The 19,460-nt window shown below is 36.4% G+C and overlaps 3 protein-coding genes across 3 annotated transcripts in view; 2 read left to right on the forward strand and 1 right to left on the reverse strand.

Annotated features, from left to right (window-relative positions):
• Positions 1-627: 627 nt before the first annotated feature.
• Positions 628-5,198, reverse strand: DNAJB9 (DnaJ heat shock protein family (Hsp40) member B9). Its single transcript, XM_015065017.3, has 3 exons — positions 4,979-5,198; positions 3,110-3,336; positions 628-2,131 (listed from the first exon to the last, which is right to left on the reverse strand). Exons 2-3 carry the CDS (start codon positions 3,324-3,326, stop codon positions 1,680-1,682), a joined length of 669 nt encoding a protein of 222 aa, XP_014920503.1. The 5' UTR covers positions 3,327-3,336; positions 4,979-5,198; the 3' UTR covers positions 628-1,679.
• Positions 5,199-5,361: 163 nt separating this feature from the next.
• THAP5 (THAP domain containing 5) lies at positions 5,362-12,384 on the forward strand. The gene is made up of 3 exons (XM_015065016.3): positions 5,362-5,591; positions 9,060-9,252; positions 9,736-12,384. The coding sequence occupies exons 1-3, from the start codon at positions 5,512-5,514 to the stop codon at positions 10,642-10,644; spliced, it is 1,182 nt and encodes a 393-aa protein (XP_014920502.2). The 5' UTR covers positions 5,362-5,511; the 3' UTR covers positions 10,645-12,384.
• The window catches only part of ELMO1 (engulfment and cell motility 1), a 730,817-nt gene continuing 716,823 nt past the window's right edge, over positions 5,467-19,460 (forward strand). Inside the window, exon 1 of the mRNA XM_027075272.2 lies at positions 5,467-5,591. The gene's annotated coding sequence lies outside the window, so the exon portion shown is untranslated. The remainder of the gene's footprint in view (positions 5,592-19,460) is intronic.

Consider the following 19,460-nt stretch of genomic DNA (forward strand, 5'->3'; position numbering starts at 1 on the left):
TACAGATAATCCTCAGACCAAAATTCAAGGTATGGCCATTTTCTTATCAAGCAAAAGAGGTAGATGGGCCACTTGGGTAGCTTAGTCAGTTAAGCCACCAACTCTTGATTTCAGCTTGGGTCATGATCTCACAGTTCCTGAGGTTCATGAGATTGAGCCCAGCATGGGTCTCGGAGCTGTCAATGCTCCCGTTCTCTCTTCCTCCTTCTCTGCCCCACCCCCTGCTCTCTCTCAAAAACTAATAAACATTAAAAAAAAAAGTAGTAGGTATATCTTCCAGGAAATAATTAAGATTCATAAATTGATAATTTCATTTTCTTCAGTTTGAAAATTAAAGATGATTATTAACAAATATAGCTTTATGTAAAATCTCTTTTTCCCAATCAGGCCTAAAGAGGAAAGAATACTTGCTCCTAGCAAGCAAATACATCAAAATCATAATTAACAAAATCTTTAAACTACAAAAACTTGTGAGGGAAGGATGATAAGAAAGTAAGAGTTTTTCAGGGTTTCAGGTCAAAAATAACTTCTGGAATATGGTCTATGGTCAGCATAAGAAGCCCCATTGTTTATATATCCTCCATAGGTCCAGACTACAGAATAAACTTTTAACAATGACAACTGACATCATATTGTAAATATTATATTTCTCTCAGTCACACACAAGGTTTTATAAGACATTTACTAGTTTTAATGTATCCATAGGATTAATACTCATATGGAGTAGAATGCAAAAAGTGCAGAACTAAAGAAGTCAAATGAAAACAAAAGCACACATTTCTTAGGATTTAAAAATATTGCACATAATAAGTTTGCACAGAAATTACTGGCTGTTTGTATAAACAGAATGAGGTATTAGTCAATCTCTAGATAAAGATGAGTGCAAAGAAGAGGAATCACACACAAGAGATACATAAATTCATAGAAGACCTAGAGCGCCAACGACTAAGAGAAATGTGAAAAGATGTGTAAATAAGCTATGATTTCAACACTACAAAATCATTAGCCAGGGACCAAACATGTAACAATGTCTTGGCAATATTTCAAAAGTTTTCAACTGTCTTTCAGCCTAAATGGCTATAAGCAATACAATCATTTCCCTTACTCCAATTTTACTACAGAAAGGTATAGTTCTGTGGTAAATATTAAACCGTGACTTTCTGAAACTTTCAGCGGAAAGATACTATTATCCTTTGTTGAATGACTCAATTACAGTTTCATGTACATTTAGCAACCCAAATCAGAGATGCTGCAGAGCATGCAACTTTAAATTAGCAAAGGTTTCACTGCAAAAACCACTGAAGTTCACAAATTTAAATCTACAGTAAATTTTAAAGTTTAACTTTTAAATACGTATCAGGTGAACTCAATCTTTTCTTGGTAATAAAACTGGCCACGCAAGTAAGCCCAAGGGCAAGTAGAGAAAAAAAGACCAGGCAGAATTATAATATCTTTTGTTTTTTTTTTAAAAAGAATGGTTCCTAATCAGGAAAATTAATAATTATCTATTTCTCTAACTGAATGTTGCTGAATTTTCAAAAACCATTTAAATACATTTAATATCTATATCAAGTTAAGTGAAATCATGCACTTGTCAAAATAGTTCACAGAAAACTGTTTTGCATCAAAGATATTGAAGAAGAGTCAACTAGTTGGATTTAGTGAGGACAAACAGTGAACTACTGTCCTGAACAGTCAGTGTATGTAGTAACCATATTTCCTCTTCGTTGTGTGACAGTCCTGCAGTGCTTGCTAGATCCATGGAATCTATTTTCAGTCTGTACTGTGTGCCGATTGGTGGTGTCAAAACCACTAAAAGAAAACATTTTCTCCATATCTTCAAACATGTCATCAAACAGTCCACCTCCAAAAGAAAACTCCTGGAAATGATGTCTTTGTCTACTGGAACCATCCTGGCGTGTCTGGAAGTGATTTTCAAAATGCTTCTTGGACCGAGTGTTTTGGTTTTGACCAAAAAATCCAAAGTCTTTAAATAAGTCATCAAAATTAAAGTTAAATGATTGCTCAAAAGGGCTTCCGTTACCTCTTTGTCCTTTACCATTAGTAAAAGCACTGTGTCCAAGTGTATCATACTCTTTTCGCCTGTTAGCATCTGAGAGTGTTTCATATGCTGAAGGAAATAAAAATATTAGTAACTGAAGGTAATCAAAATTACATATAACCCAACCTCTTCAAATAAGTGAATTCAATTCTCTATTTTAGGGAAGAATATCATACCATCAATAAAACCAAAACATTATAAACGCAGGAAAAAGGTAAAATGAAAGTTACAGTAGGCAGGGCCTTTGTCTTGTTCACTGTACAGTATCGGCCGTTAGCATATGCCTGCCCCCAATAAATATCCAATAAATATTTGTTAAATGAATGCTACCATTACTTAAAGGTAAACATATGGGTAACAATTAGTTATTTTTCATATTATTTGGGTAAAACTATTCTTGTATTAAATAACTTAATGGTTCAATATAACTTTAATTAGTTATATTTAGAAGAATTAAGATTTCTCACTTCCTTACTAGTTGAAGTCAATGTTTAACTCCAACTCTATTCAATTACCCCCATCCACCATTAATTACCATATACTCAGTGCAACTTGTTTCAGGGCTAGTCTTAAGCTAAAATTTGTTTCATATTTTTTCTTTAAAGACAAATGTCGTTTTTAAACATAGATGAAGAAAAAACCCACATTTCAAAGTCTATTTAAACTTTTTATACTTAATATTTTTATATTTAATCTCCATACTTAGTAAAAGCCATGTTTCATAGGTTAGCTTATAAGTTTTGGGAACCTAAAATTCCTTTTAACATGTAAACAATAAGCTACTTCATAAACAATAAAAGAAAGAAATAATACATTATCAACATTTTAAGATCTATGTCAATAAAAATGCATACTACCATTTATCCATCCATCCAGGAATCAAAGTATTTATCATAAGAAAATAGTCTCAAGAATCTCCCTTTATTTAAATGTAGATCCCTCTCTGCCACCCACCTCCACAGTATCTCCAGATACATACACTTCTTAGCTATCATTCTCCTTTACTAGTTAATATCTGTGAGACCTCAGAGACAGTCATTTACTTACCTTCTGCAATCTCTCTGAATTTTGCTTCAGCATCAGGGCTCTTATTTTTGTCAGGATGGTACTTCATGGCCAACTTGTGAAAAGCTTTCTTGATTTGGCGCTCTGATGCTGATTTTGGCACACCTAAGATATCATAGTAACTTTTGGAGGCCAAAATTAATTCCGTTATCATTAAAATGCAGATTGCAAAGACGAAAACTGACTGCGGAGTAGCCATTTTTAATATCCTAAAAAAGAAAAAAAAATTATCCATGGAGCTAACGTTAAGATTTTTTAAAAAGAAGCCCAGTGAACTTTTAGGATACAAGCTATACTTCCTGCAGTATTAACATTGTTAAGCATATAGTATCTTGTACTTGTTTCCATGTTATTTCATTTTACAGGCTTTATTACCCCTACATTGGTTGTAATCTTCTTGAAGGCAAATATAATTCAACCAAAGTGGGAAAAAATCTTCTTTGCTTTACCTTTCCACTAATACTCTGGTCATACACAGAGTAGACACAAAAATACTCAATAACTGATTTTTGCCAGTTAATATTGAAGATTCATCATTTGTAAACATTGTAAAAAGGGTGGGAAATCCAAATAATTTTTCAAAGGATGTCAATTTCCCTTTCAAAAATTCATATTCTAAAAGGATTAAAAATAAGAGTATTTAACTTCACAGAAAAAGTACATTACCAAGGTAAACAGCCCAGTAGGTCTGAATTGATAATCTTCCCTTCCTAAGAATGTACCAACTTCAGCCTTCATTTTGGCAAGGTGAGCCAAGTATTGCAAATAGAAAATCTCATCATAATAGTATTGACAATACAGTAGAATGTAATGATTTCTTAATTGTAACATCCCAAATATTTAACAGAAAAATGGATAAATGGGTTTTGTTAAAAACTTGTAATTAACAGAATTTAACATTTCTCCTAAGGCTACCAGAAAAACGAACTGTCATAGTCGTTACTTTGGATAAGCTAGTTATTTTCAAACTTCTCAGTAGTCATTAAAATATCTCTCTAACCTTAAAGAAGTTTTACATTAGAATTCAACTTAGAATTCTGGGTAGTATAGATTTAATGACTTGGGATTCAAAACGAATGTGATCCTGTTTTTTGAACTCTACTACAGAAGTTCTTAATAACCTATGATGACATTACAAGGCTGACGAAAGACAATACGGTTTGTGGAAACTGCCTGCCTTTCTCTCCTGTGGCATTTTCTGAGCGTAATTAGCAGATGGATTCCTCCTTTCCAGAGAGTTACTCATAGTCACGGGCACCGAGGATCAAGTACGACCGTCTAAAGAACGCAGAGGGAGTACTGCGGACGCCACAAAGACTGCAGGTACTTCCCTAGTCAAAGGGTGGGTCTGAAACTGACAGGGAGGCACATATTACTGGTTTAATGAAGGTTACTCCACAGTTTAGTATCTGACACTTTTTTAGGAGACCGACTTTGTATTATACTGACTTCTCCTTCCCAAGAGGGACCCATCGGACAGCAGCCTGGGCCTTACTCCCCAGAGCCGGTGGCCGGCTGGGCTGCACTGTCCATCCCTTACCCCAAGACGACCCCATACGCGTCAGGTCCGTCCAGGCACCGCCCTCGCGGCTGTCCGCAGCCAGGAGGCCAGCCCTGGAAGGAGCTGTCCGACGCCCGAAAAAGCCAGCGGCCAACCCAAAACACAAAACGCCCTGTTCTGTGGTTCGGTCATCTCCTTTTTCCTCGTCCCTCAAGAACACCAGGCAGCCTGAAGCGCTTGCGACGACCGTGGCAACCACCGAGAGGTCAGTCTACAAAAACCGGCCGAAGCCCTGGGGACACTCTAAACACCCCTCCCCGCGACCTCCCGGCCTCTCCCCACATCCTCACCCTCCGACTGCTGCTGCTCAACAGAGCAGAGGCGCCGGGAGACTGACGACCGGCTCCACACAGCTGCTCGGCCCGGCCCTTCGCCCAGGTCTCCACGGCCTCCCCTAGCCGGCGGGCGCCCCACTGCCGGTTGCACACCGACCTAACGCTCCGCCTGCCGCCGCCGCCGCGACCCCTCTCAGCCCGCTCCCCACTGGCCGGCGGCCGCTGCTAGCGCCGCCACCTCAGAAGACCTACACGAAACGCTTCCCTATTGGCTCCCGCTTCCCCACCTGACCCTGGCGCCCTACGCGCACGTGGAAAACTGTTGTTGCCGCTTAGCCTGTGCGTCACTTCCGGCCCCAACCTCCCGAAAGGGCCGTGCTGAAGCCCGAAGAAGCGGAAGTGAGTCGACTTTTGTAGCGTCTTTCCTCTCGGCTTATTCCGGCGCAGGCGCGGTGGCCTCGGACCGCCTGGACTTGCGGCCCCACCTTGGCAAGGAGGTTCCGCCAGCGCCCCTCGTCGGCCTGGGCCTTCTGGGCCGCACCCGAGCGATGCCTCGCTATTGCGCAGCGATTTGCTGTAAGAACCGTCGGGGACGAAACAGTAAGGACCGGAAGCTGAGTTTTTATCCGTAAGTTGTCCTTCGAGCAGAAGCGTCAGACGCCTTGTCTTTGGGCCACTGTCCTGTGGCCGTTGTAGCCACGGTTTGGGGTTATCTGGAAATTCGTCCTCGGCTCTCCGGGCGTGGCTCTTCACTGCGCGGGAGAAGGATGTTAAGGGTCGAGTTGAGTTTACCTAGAAATGCCCTGGGCTAGGACACTGGGCTGGTGGCGAGGCATGTAGGGGCCTTTTTGGGTGTTAAATAGCCCCCTAAAACAGTAGAGTTTGGGCGGTGCTCCGTGGATTTCCGAGCGTTTCCCCACCTCACCTGATCTCATTTTATTGTACGACGTTAACCACCACTTAAGGCACACATCAAACCCGCCGAGTGGGACGTTGCATTCACAGTTAATTTACACCTTCTGTGAGTTAGGTTGCATAGATGTTCTTAAGTCCGTCTTCTCCCGACGAAACTAAGGCCCTTCAGAAAGTAGGTTACCTTGAAAGTTCTGTGACAAAGCCAGGATTACAACCTGTGCCCTGCTCAGGGCTCTGTAGACTTTTTATTTGTACAGACAACAGGCTAAGTGTTGTTCCAAACTACTACTGCCACGAAATATTTCCGTGAACCCACAGAAGTGTTCATTTTTATTCAGAAGAAGAGGGAAGCAGTAGTAACTCGGAGTCCAAGCTCCAAAGCCAGACTTAGGTTCACAACCTGGCTCCACTACTCTGTAGCTGAATGACCTTCTGCAAAGTTTGAACTCTGTGTGCCTGAGATCTCTCACCCGTGGAGTTATTAATTGTACCTACTTCACACTTTGTGTGTAAATAGGTAAAGCTGCACTTGCCAGTCAGTACGTGCTTAATATATGTGAGAATGAACATATTTGCAATATTCTGTTTCCTTTTTTTCTTGTTTGTAAAAATAATTCATTTAGCTCTAACCTGGTCGTCTTTTACTCTTGTAGATTTTCACCAGCTATTTTTTGAAGCCTGTTTTACTTTAAACCAGAAACTCTGTGTTCGTGGATACAGTTGCTTTCCATGATCTTAACTAATGGGAAAAAAAAAAATAAAACAACCTGGTAACCCAAAATAACTTACATATGGCAATATTTCCAGGATTGTCTCCCACCCATAGCCCACAAGATGCAGAGTGATTTTTGAGAGGAATTGTTAGTTATCAATAGCTGTGGCTCTGAGAAGGTTTGTAGCAAAAAATCATGTTAAACTTGATTTAGCCTCATATTTCCCAGATTTATTTGGCCTTGGATTTAGGGGGAATAATGCCAGACTCCAAATTCTTTTAAGTTAATCTTTCCATAGTTACTGTTTTTAAGGAGGGAAAAATAATAATGCCAGAGGAGGTCAGTTGTAAAGATTTTTTTTCCCTCCAATTATGAATTTACTGAAAGTGGGTTTTTTATGTTTTTTATTTCCATATGTAGTCTGAAAAATAAAAATTGAATTAGTTTTAGTCCCCTAATAGCACCAAACTTGAAGAATTGAATTTGTTAATGCTAACACTGTAATAAGCTCTACTGTATACTAATTTGATAATTCAGTTTACATATGTATATAATATTCAGTTTATACTGTGATTATTTTATACTTTTTGGGGGGATTAATACGGCATTGAAACAAAATTACTGAGCAAATTGAACCACACTGTAAAGATACGAAGTTGTTCAGGAAACCTATTCCAGGAGATTTCTTAGAGATTTACCTGCTGAGAAAGTATTGCAGTCCAGTTACTAATGAGGATATGCACAAACTGATTTTTTTAAATTATTTATCTATTTATTTATTTTTTAGTTTGGTAACTTAGTATAGGTACAATAGAAATAATCTGCAAACAGCGTGCTTATACATAAAATGACATTTAAAAATATTGTAAAAGGCATATTCCCTTTTTAGATGTAGCAGAAAAAGTATGAACTTACCTATGGCTAACAGAATTCAGGTCTTCTGAAAAGAAAATTATTTTTGCCTTTAAATGTCTTTTCTGGTTATGTGTGTTATACTTACAACCTAAATTACTGATACATGCAAGGTTAAAAGTTTTTCAAACCATGTATGAATATTGTATCTATGGTAAGAACTTACAAAGGTAGATCATCTGATTATTCCATATAAGGGTATCTGGGTTAAAAATTATTTCCTACAAAGTACCCAGACTCCTTTTCCTTAGCATCTTCTAAAAAATTTTTTATTTTAATGTTTATCTTTATTTTTGAGACAGAGAGAGACAGAACATGAGTGGGGGAGGGGCAGAGAGAGAGGGAGACACAGAATCCAAAGCAGGCTCCAGGTTCTGATGTGTCAGCACAGAGCCCGACGCCAGGCTCGAACTCGTCAACTGCAAGATCGTGACCTGACCCAAAGTCGGATGCTCAACCGACTGAGCCACCAGGCACCCCTCCTTAGCATCTTATAAAATTATCAATATTTGCAGGGGTGCGGGGAGAGGCATGCTATTACAAAGCATAACCTAAATGGTTGGGATTGAAAGGGAATGTATAATTGTGCTTTCTATATAAAATAAGAATTTAGACTTCTCATAAAATCATTGAAATATGAACTACTGTTAACTCTTGTTTAATGGAGTTTAACTGAAACCTATTTAGATTGGTAGGAAAAGTTTTCTCTCAGATTCTGTCATTAGCCTAATTTTGCCTATAACACACATTTCATTATGTTAGCACCAACTCTAAATAGAGGTTATTTTCAGCCCAGGAACAGCACAAAAAGAACTGTCTTACTTTTCTCTGTCTTTTCTCTTTTATTTCAATTTCATGTTATAAAATATGAGGCTGTTCTTTACAACATTTTTAGTTCTTGTGTCAGTTTTCTTTCATAATTTGAATTTTAGGGTTCTCAGTTTATTGGTCATATAAGTTTAGAAATAGTAGACTATGTATGGATACATTTGAGGCTGATTCTGGTAAAGGGCATGCAATATTAGTACTTTTATAAAATATAGTATTCATTGTCAACTAAATCACTTACTTGAACTAACTTTTAAAAAAAATATTAATAAGGGCCTAAAGTTTAATACTTCCTTGAAATATAGAAAAGACACCATTTGACTTATTAGTATATAGTATCAGTATAGAATACATTTGAATAGGACTTTGTAGTTTATGCCAAGCTCTTTCCCAGTTCTAGGCAAAACATACAACAAAATAAAAATATAATATAATCCACAGAAAATATGAGTAGATTTTATCCTTTGTTGGAACACACATATTTTACTTGAAGAGACTCTGAGTTCTGTTTTACCAGCCAGTCTTCTCAAAAGCTTTGGCTACATGTCTTAGAGCTTACTCATCTTTCCTCGAGAGGGGATGTAGTAATTATCACAAAGATGCTCTTACATGGTAGGGACTGTTGCCTTGCTTTTGCAGCACTCAGTGCATAGGTTACCCTATGTATGCAGTCCTGGAACTTGGCAAAATTGTAAAAATATAGCAAAGTTTTCCTTTTTTAATTTCAGGTTTCCTCTACATGACAAAGAAAGACTTGAAAAATGGTTAAAGAATATGAAACGTGATTCATGGGTTCCCAGTAAATACCAGTTCCTGTGTAGTGACCATTTTACTCCTGACTCTCTTGACATCAGATGGGGTATTCGATATTTGAAACAAACTGCAATTCCAACAATATTTTCTTTGCCTGAAGATAATCAGGTATTGGAGGCAGAGCATAGGGGAGAGGGGGATAATGCAGGGTGGTAGGTTGCAGGGTCGCAGGTAATGAGGTTAAGGGAGGGAGAGGGAAAGATAACTGCTGGGGAAACAGATGCTTGAGAAAAAGGAAGAACTAATTTATGCTTTTACTAAAAGTATGATAATTAAAAAAAAAATTAAACCATTGTGAAGCATACCTTAAGAACCAAAGATAACATGTGCATAAATCATTAAGTTATTGACATAAGATAGTGATCTAAGATTTTGTTACTGGTCTTTGAGTGATCTGAAATATTTCCATCATATATTGAATGTGCTTAATACTTTATAAAAAACACTTTGAAGTAATTTGAGTTGTTATAGGCTTAGAACTTTTTTTAACTGCATAAATTTGCTTGGCCAATTTATAATTATTCAGCACTGACTAATAAGAGAATAAGGTTAGTGAGGACATCTTTAGAATTTGAAAATATTATTTTCTAGGAAAAAGACCCTTCCAAAAAAATATCTCAGAAGAAAAAATTAGATGATGAGAAAGAAGTATGCCTAAAAGCCAAGTCACAAGAATCATTTGCATCAAATGAGCTAAAGAAAAATACAGTTAATACAGATATTCTCCCTGAACACACAGAATTACTTAATTCTTCTACCTTGGTGAAGCCACCAGCTGCAAAAACAGAAGGTATACAAAATAACATATTAACTCTTAATCTGATTAAACAAGATATTGGAAAACCAGCATCTACTTTGGAAACATCGGTTACCCAAAACATAGGTGGTTTTCACACATCTTTTGAGAATCTCAATTCTACAACTATTACTTTGACAACTTCAAATTCAGAAGATACTCAACCATCTTTGGAAACCCAAGAAGTACTCGAAATCACTACGAATCATCTTGCTAATGCAAACTTTACAAATAATTCTGTGGAAATAAAGTCAGCACAGGAAAGTCCATTCTTATTCAGCACAATTACTCAAACAGTTGAAGAATTAAATACAAATAAAGAATCTGTTATTGCCATTTTTGTACCCACAGAAAATTCCAAACCTACGATTGATTCTTTTGTACCTGCTCAAAAAGAAACTGTGGAAATGGAAGATCTAGACGTTGAAGACTCCTTATATAAGGATGTAGACTATGAGACAGAAGTTTTACAAATTGAACATTCTTACTGCAGACAAGATATAAATAAGGAACATCTCTGGCAGAAAGTCTCTAAACTACATTCAAAAATAACTCTTCTTGAGCTACAAGAACAACAGACTCTTGGAAGATTGAAGTCTTTGGAAGCTCTTATAAGGCAGCTAAAACAAGAAAACTGGCTATCTGAAGAAAATGTCAAGATTATAGAAAACCACTTCACAACATATGAAGTTACTATGATATAGAGTGTTAAGATGTTTTAAAGCTGTGACTTTTATATAAGCTTTTTGCAGCCAAACCAAATTATATGTAAAGTGAACTTTTTCCTGTATAAAGTTCTCATCTTAATGAAGCTAAGTGTTCTAATATTATGAACTGTATCCTGTTCTTATAATGTTCATTTTTGGGAAAAACTAGAGAGTTGTTGGGCTGTAGAGAAAAAGTTTCACTATTTGGTAATCTTCTAAATTAAAGTTAAAATAGAGTGAATAAATAATATGGTAATATGATTCATAAAATGGGAGAGCATGGATATGGTGAAAGGGATCCAGAAGAGAAATAGACTCAGGTATCAGTCCTGGTTCTACCATTAGCTTATGACTTGGGCAAGTTACTATTGAATCTCAGTCTGTAATCTGTAAAATAAATCTAGTCTGTTTATAGTTCTTTTCCTTTCTATTCAGGTACTTCTAATAGAACAAATTTTCTATAAGGTAATAGATACATAATAATAGATATTGGCTAGCATTTGATGTTATTAACTATTGGATTATCCTCAAAATTCTGTGGTGTGTGACGTTTTGACTATATAGTAATCTGTAGTAACAAAGGAAGGTACTCTTTTTATAATTTTATCCACTTGAACTAAAATAGCCATCTTTTAGCCAGTTCATAGAAGAGGTACCTTAAACTTGAAAGAACATGTATTTCAGTACCGTATATGTAGCTGACCATCATAGTACAGAGTCACTTAATCTTAACATTCTGTATTTAAGGTTATAATTTGCAAACCAAAAGTTTTAATGAGGTTAATTTTTAAAAATCTATATATTACTTTTAGAAATCATACCTTTTATCTGTTTAATGTGTAACTTTTAAAAATGTGTGCTTTTGTCATTTTTAAATTCCAGAATGATAGAGTAGTACTTAATATTCTACATGCTCACTTACATATATTTTATTAAAATACATAAGAAATTATAGATATTTGGTGATGTTCTTAGGCAAGTAGGAGAGAAATGGTGATATTAATAAAAATACTGCTTATATCCATACAAATTTTTTTAAATGTGAAAGCAAAGACTTAATGGGAACAACAGAAATGTGAAAACAAAAAAGATCTTGTAAAATTGTAACTTCATATAATTAAAATATGTTACTGATGGTGGTATTGAGCAAGTTCTGATCAGTGTGATTCATATTTTTTTCATTTTTTTTTTTTAAGTAAAAAATACTATTACTTCAAGAAAGATTTTGAGAATTCTTGAGGTAGCATGTTTCTGGTCCTTGAAGATAGGAGGTGCTCAATAAATATTAGTTGACTGCACAGCAAATAGTATACTAATTGTTTTGTAAATTCACGGTGATTGTTTTTGACCACATTTTAGTATTTTTAAGCTGATAAAGTTAATTGGTATTATATAAATATGTGTCTGCTAAATACAAAAAGTTGATTTAGACATGTCCTTATGTGATCATCGGAGAAAAAAAGAAAAAACTTTAAATTTTTTCATAAATTGTGTGCAGATAATTGGTAGAATTAATATTGTTACCTTTAAGTATTCTTATATTTCATTTTTACAGTACTTTAATAAAAATAGTATAGATGAAAATAACGGTAAGTCATTATGAAGTAATGTTTCAACTCTGTTTTTAACTGTGTATATTGTAGTTATTTTCCATTTGTTTGAAGTTGTAGTTTACTCAGGAATAATTTAAACTCATTGTATTTCTTTAAATTTAATAAATTATAAATATTTAAGATATTTTCTTGGCCTGCCTATATTCAATTCGGGATGTTTCCAACCTGTTAACTTCTAAATATATTTGGAGATTCTGATGAATTTTATTTCTTACTTGCATTATTATAGCAATCTCTTAGCTAATCTTGCCATATTTTTAATCCCTTCCATATCATTGTGGATTCTGTCAGCTTTTTACTTCAACTATAGATCTAACTATAGCATCCACCCACTACTTAACTTTCCCAACTCAGAAATCTGAAATTACTCTTGAATACCTACAGAATAAAACCAAACTTGTTACTATATGTGATCCTATGTGATTGGCTTCATCATGTGTTCTAGCTGCACTACTTATTTAGCATTTTCCAAATATAGAGGTGACTTTCTTCCTGAAATTTAACCAGTCAAAATTGCAATTTGAATTCCATCTCCTTTTTTCCAGTCAAAATTGTTTTCTCTCTGCTCCTACGGGGCTTCATTTTATAACACCATAACAGCGTTTGCCGTATACTTTCTTACTTCATGATATTTATGGCTGTTTTTTGACCAGATTGCAAGCTTTATAAAGCAGAATTTTCATTAATCACTTATTTCTTTGACAATGTAATATTCACTCAATAAATGTTTGGATGAACATTTTGAATTTGCCTACTTGATTCTTGTCACTTAAAATCAACCTTCTTAACAGAATGGGCCCTTGATACCTTAGAATGTTTAGGGAAAGTTATAGATCTTTACATAATCGTTGAAACATTCCATGTCTCCAGTGGACAATACAGTTTACCAATTATCTGCTATACCATCTCTGAATTTTGTGTATGTGTGTGTGTGTGGTAGACTATCCCCACTCAAATATTTTCTGTTTTCTATCCTATATAATTAAAAAGGAAGTAAGTCGAAGTATGGCTATAGAATATATCTCATTCTATATTCTTTCCTACACTGTGACCTTACCACTCCCTTATCAAGAGGTGAAATTTATTTCTGTACCTTTCTTAATCTGGTGGGCTATGTGAATGCTTTGACCAATAGAATACAGTGAAAGCGATGCAGCCAGTTCCAAACTTAGCCCTTAATTGGGTTGGCAGCTTTTACTTCTTTGGAACAGTATCTCTTCGAATGCTAGATGCCCTCTAAAATGTGTGATTACCCTGATACCATACTGGAAAAGCCAAAGCCACATGGAGAGGCTCTAGAAAATGTGAAGAAGCCAAAAAGCAACTCAGTTTGTATCACAGAGTCCTGAAAGACAGTAACTGGAGTCAACAGGTATCTCTGGAATTGGAGGAAGAGGTGTGAAGACATGTTTTTTTAAAAGAATAGAATTGATATTAACAAGCAGTAGTCCTCACACAGCTTGGCAGGTGTCCCTTTCCTAAACTCAAAGGTTTGCAAGTTTATTCTCTGGAGAGGACAAAACAAATTCTTCAGAAAAGATCACGGGTATCCCTATACCGTACTGAAAAAGAGGTATTAAGTGAAAGTTTATAGTGAAAGTTTGTATCATTAAGTGAAAGCTGAATAGTGAGCTCCAACCTAGCCTCTGCCAATATATTCAGTTCCCAGAATTGTGGCAACCAAACTTACACCCTTTAGATTTCTCTTGGGAATTTGACAAACTCATGATGATGAAACAAGATTTCACATTGGGAGTTCCAGCTGGGTCCAGCTAAGTCACTCTTCAGTAGTGATTCTTAACCCTTAACTGCATCAAAATCACTCGAGAGGTTTTAAAATGTTTCATTACTCAATCTGATTCAGTTAGGTATAAAACCTGAGTATCTGTGGTTTAAAATTTTTCCCAGGTGATTCTCCTATACAGCAAAAGTTGAGAATCATTGCTCTACAGTAAAGCTTATGGACATGGCTCATCCCTGAGTGAAGAGTTTCTCATCAGTGTCCTGCTGACAGTTGACAGTCAATTGTATTAGAGATAGCAACTAAGTACAAAACAGCAATTTAGAGAAAATACTGTTAAGTAGAAGAAGAGTTAGGGGAAAGAACCAAACTATACTTAATACTCTTATTAAAAGAGATGTATATTGTATACCTGAAAACAAAAACAATACATTTTTATTTATTTAAAAAAATTTTTAATGTTTATTTCTGAGAGAGACAGAGACAGAATGCGAGTGGGTTGGGAAAGAGAGACAGGGAGACAAATCTGAAACAGGCTCCAGGCTCTGAGCAGTCAGCACAGAGCCCGACACGGGGCTCCAACTCAGGAGCTGTGAGATAATGACCTGAAATGAAGTCGGACACTCAACTGAGTGAGCCACCCGGGCCCCCCAACGATACATCTTTAAAAAGGAGTATTAAAAAGAACCCTAGTAATTTAAAGTGTGATATTAGGGACACACCGAGGCACATTATTTTTAAAAATCAAAACTTTAGACACAAAAAGAGGATCTTATTTCATCAAGAAAAAATCCACAAAGGGTCAAGAATAGGACAGCTTCAAACCTCTGAATGGCTACACTGGAAGCAAGACAAGAGATCAAAGATTTGAAAATTATGAGAAAAAGATTTCCAAGATCAAATCCTGTATCCAAAGTCTCAAAATATTGCATCCTCTCTTTTCTAAGGCAGCTATTGGGAAATGCATCCTAGGGAAACAAGGCTGTAAAAGAAAATTAAGAGAATGGCCTGTCTTATAAAATTATACCTGTGATGATATTTTATCATTCAATTGATCCCGAGATTAGAAATAGGAAAAAGGAGGGGCGCCTGGGTGGCGCAGTCGGTTAAGCGTCCGACTTCAGCCAGGTCACGATCTCGCGGTCCGTGAGTTCGAGCCCCGCGTCAGGCTCTGGGCTGATGGCTCGGAGCCTGGAGCCTGTTTCTGATTCTGTGTCTCCCTCTCTCTCTGCCCCTCCCCCGTTCATGCTCTGTCTCTCTCTGTCCCAAAAATAAATAAAAACGTTGAAAAAAAAATTAAAAAAAAAAGAAATAGGAAAAAGGAAATTCAAACTGAGAAAGAAGCAGAAAGAATCCCAAGTTGGTAGTTAAGGGAGATCCCAATTTAATAGCCTGACCACCAGTCCAAATTAGAGTAGGGCAGAAGGCTCAGGGAGTTCTTCAAGAAGATAAAAATTGATAGAATAACTGACTGGGGTAGAATTTAGAGTTGAATGAATAGTAAATACAGAGAAAACTATGCAAACAAATCGGAAAAAATACACAAAATATGTAGAATGGTCAAGCCGTTATTTCTTAGTACATACTAAGATACATAATTAAAATAATGTAGTTAAAAAATACATAGTTAAAAAATACTTAGTATGTCGTTAAAATAATGTAAATACAATATAAGCACTGATATATTAGGAAGATAATATGGGGCGGGGGGGTGTGTGCCATGCGCATCCAGAGGCGTGCATATATAATTGTGCTGGGGCCAGGAGCAAGGAGTGGGATGATGTAATTGAAGCAAAATCCTCATCAACCATAGTGGGATATCAAAAGATAATGCCTAAATGCAAAAACTTTAAAAATAGCAAATTAAGCATATTATTTTGAGTTAAATAGGTAAATACATAAAGAATCCACATATGTCGTTGGAAATTGTTGACTCAGGAGTAAGAAATGGAGAAGGACTGCAGTTTTTTGTTACAAGGCTTATAGGATGCTGACTTTTTAAGCACATGTTTAAGAGTAATGGGTTTATTTCTATTCATCCTTTAGGACTGACCTATTCATTATTTTATCTACAAAGCCTTCATTTGCCTTTCCAGATGCCCTTTTTAGTCTATTAGCTACCTTTACTTTTCCTATCATAATACCTATCTACCAGTATCATTATTGCTTCTTTACTTGTTCTCATCTCCCCAGTATAAATTTTCATACCTTCAAAGTACAAGCTTTTTACATGCTTTTAATAAAAGCTTCATTGTGTAGCACAATTTCTCATACAGAGTAGGAGCTCCATAAATACTTGTCAAGTAAGTAACTTGTCACCTACTAAACCATATTTCAGGAATTATTTTGTTGGGTCTAATGCTGTCTCCACATTGAGATAGTCACTGGATAAGTTAACCAATTTGCAGCTCCATGATGCATTATTGCCCCATTATTCAAGCAGGCTCTGTTAAATTACTAACTTGAATTATAATGTAAATAATGCTACTTTATTTTTAATTTTTTTTTAATATTTGGAGACATTATAGCATCCAGTGGCCTGCAGCTTATAATCCACACAAATGTTCTGTAAATCTCACAAAAGCTTGAGAACATAGCTTTGACATATGGAATGCTACTTTAAATCTTTCATTGGCATGCTATAAATAGTACCTAGTAAATGTGAAGTACCATTTCTTCCAGGACTAGAGTTCTGTAACTTGGAAGTGTGGACTTTAGGAAGTCTCCAGGAGGGTCACTGTACCCCCTAAAATTTAATGCGACATCTTATGTATATAGACATTTTTCTGGAAAGAGAAGCCATAATAATTTCTATTATATTAGAAAAGGGATAAATGACTCCAAAAAATTTAGACAATGCAATAATACCTTACATTCTACATTGTGCCATAGATCATAAAGCTCTTTACATACTTTATTTCCTAAGCACTCTGCAACAAAAACATAAGAAAATGTGTATTCTAGATTTGAATACACAAAACCCCCACCAATTTAGCTATGTGGAATAGAACTGGGATTAAAAGGATAATCGGCCCATATCCAAAAGTGGGCTGGGTAAATTCTACACAATTTTTAAGAGTTTCCAACCAGTGTTATTTCATATTTTCTGAAAAATAGATTTTAATGTTCAAATTAGTATATAGACTGTCAGAAAAACAAATTCAGAGATTATATAAGTACTGTTTTGATTTTTGGAAAATACTATTTAAGTACACTTGTTTCTTGGTTATTGAAATATAATTCAAAATAAGAAGCAATGGAACAGGAGCCAATTTCAGAGCGAGCCTAATCTTTGTTTTCCTCAGTGCATGGTTCAGGTTTTACATTAATAAAAATGCATAGTGTTTTTAATATGCACGACAGACTAGCATATCAAAAATGTGAAATGAGGTTAATTTTATTGAACTTGCCAATATGCTTAGTCTAGGGAAGATGAATTTACTGACATGAGACTAGAACATAGCTGAACCATGGATGAAAAAGAAGTCAATCAGTTCAATGATGGGGTATTAAAATATGAGGAGTTTGGGAGGAATGAGGTGGGAGAGCAAAGAGCCTCCTTCAGATTTTCCAGATAATCCTCAGACAATCATTAAATAAGAAAGCATTCATCTATTCCTCCCTGGAACACTTAAGTACTATGTTAAAGAGAGATTTGGTTTGCTGTGTTAAAATTTGGTGCTTTGGAGGTCTGAAACATCTTTTGGCATATTAACTTACAGTCCACATGCAAGTTTAGTTTTATTAACTTGGGAAATGAGAAAATATGAAGGGAAAATATGTGGTAGAATATAGGAGGGGCATAGAGCTGAGACTCAGAAGACCGAGCAGTCCGTCTTGCCTCAGAATTATAATCTAATCTCCTTTGTCAGGCAGAAGCACGTTACTGGGTATCATCACAGAAATGCATTCCTGAAGACAAATACTATAAACAAAGCCTTTTACTGAGAAAGACAGCAAAGCCAGTCCAAGGCACAGTGAGGTAAGCTGCTCCTTCTTTAGCAATAGCAAAATACTGAGGATGAAGAGACACCATTACTAAGAACAAGGAGTGGAGCATTTGGTTTTAACAAGTAATGTTTGGCACAGGAGAAATTGCTTCCAAACTTAGATTAAGTATTCCCACAAATCTCCCCTTTCTGTCTTTCTTTTGTTAATCTGGGCAGAACTGAAACAAGAACTTCATGGGTGGTGGGGCCTATGTATCACTGAAGAACCAGTTGCAATGTCACCTTTTCCATGTGGACACACATACACACACACACCGCTTAGTTTTTCACTCCTCTGTCTTTACAAACTCTATATCATTATAACTAGATAATTCTTTGTTGTAATTACCACCTTACATATCAGGTCTCTCTGATTACATTGCAAGTTACTAAGAAGTGGAGATTAACACTTACTCATCTTTGGCACTATAGGGGAGGAAAAAATTTCTCTGCCTTCTTAGATTGAGTGTGTGGGCCTGTGAAACAAACTGACAAGAGAAAAACAGTTTATTAGCACATTAACACATGCATGGCACATACGTGTGGGATAACTCAGCAATGGGTAACTAAAACGGGTGGTCAGAACTTGGGGCTTATATAGCATCTTAACAAAGAGAAGTGAGGGGCACCTGGATGGCTCAGTTGGTTGAGCGTCCGACATTTGATTTTGGCTCAGAATATGATCCCAGGGTCGTGGAATTGAGCCTTGCATTGTTGCAGAGCCTAGGATTCTTTCCCTCTACCACTCTCCCCACTCATTCTCTCCCTCTCTCTCTCTCGGTCTCTCTCTCGGGTAAAACAAAAAAACAAAGAGCAGTGTAAGACAAAGGTAAAGGGGTTTAGGTCCGTAGGGATGGCAAGTTATGGCAAGGTAAATATATGGAGGAAACTTAGGGAAGATAAGGGTTGTTTTAGTAAGTTTTTTTATGTAGCTTACTCTGATGCTGGTAAGTCTAGAGTTGTCTCTAGTAATTAAGAATTATCCTGCTCTTCCTAATATAGGAGAGAGCCAGAAGGTTTTGTGTGTGTGTGTGTGTGTGTGTGTGTGTGTGTGTGTGTGTGTGTGTGTGTCTGCTTCTTCTCAGTTGTCCTCAACTGAAAGCAAAGTGATATGTTTTGGGGTGACATAATCTGACCCCCTTTAGCACCTAGTAGACCCTCAATTAGTTTTGGGAAAACACAATAATATGCTGTCTCTTGTGGCTATATTTGAATGACGGATGGTGGATAAAGTATATAGCATTATGCTTATGTCTAATTACTTTTAAATGCTATAGAACACTAACTTAATAAGAATTTTAAATTGCTCAGTTTCAAAGCCTATTCTAATTCAGGGCTGGCTCTTTTGCCCTAACGTGTATCTCAAATTTACCTGTTAACAGCAAATAGAAGTTTAAGATAGTTAAGAATAGGCAGGGGCCCCTGGGTGGCTCAGTCGGTTAAGCGTCCGACTTCAGCTCAGGTCACGAT

The sequence above is a fragment of the Acinonyx jubatus genome, chromosome A2 (assembly GCF_027475565.1).
Source record: "Acinonyx jubatus isolate Ajub_Pintada_27869175 chromosome A2, VMU_Ajub_asm_v1.0, whole genome shotgun sequence".
Classification (NCBI taxonomy): domain Eukaryota; kingdom Metazoa; phylum Chordata; class Mammalia; order Carnivora; family Felidae; genus Acinonyx; species Acinonyx jubatus.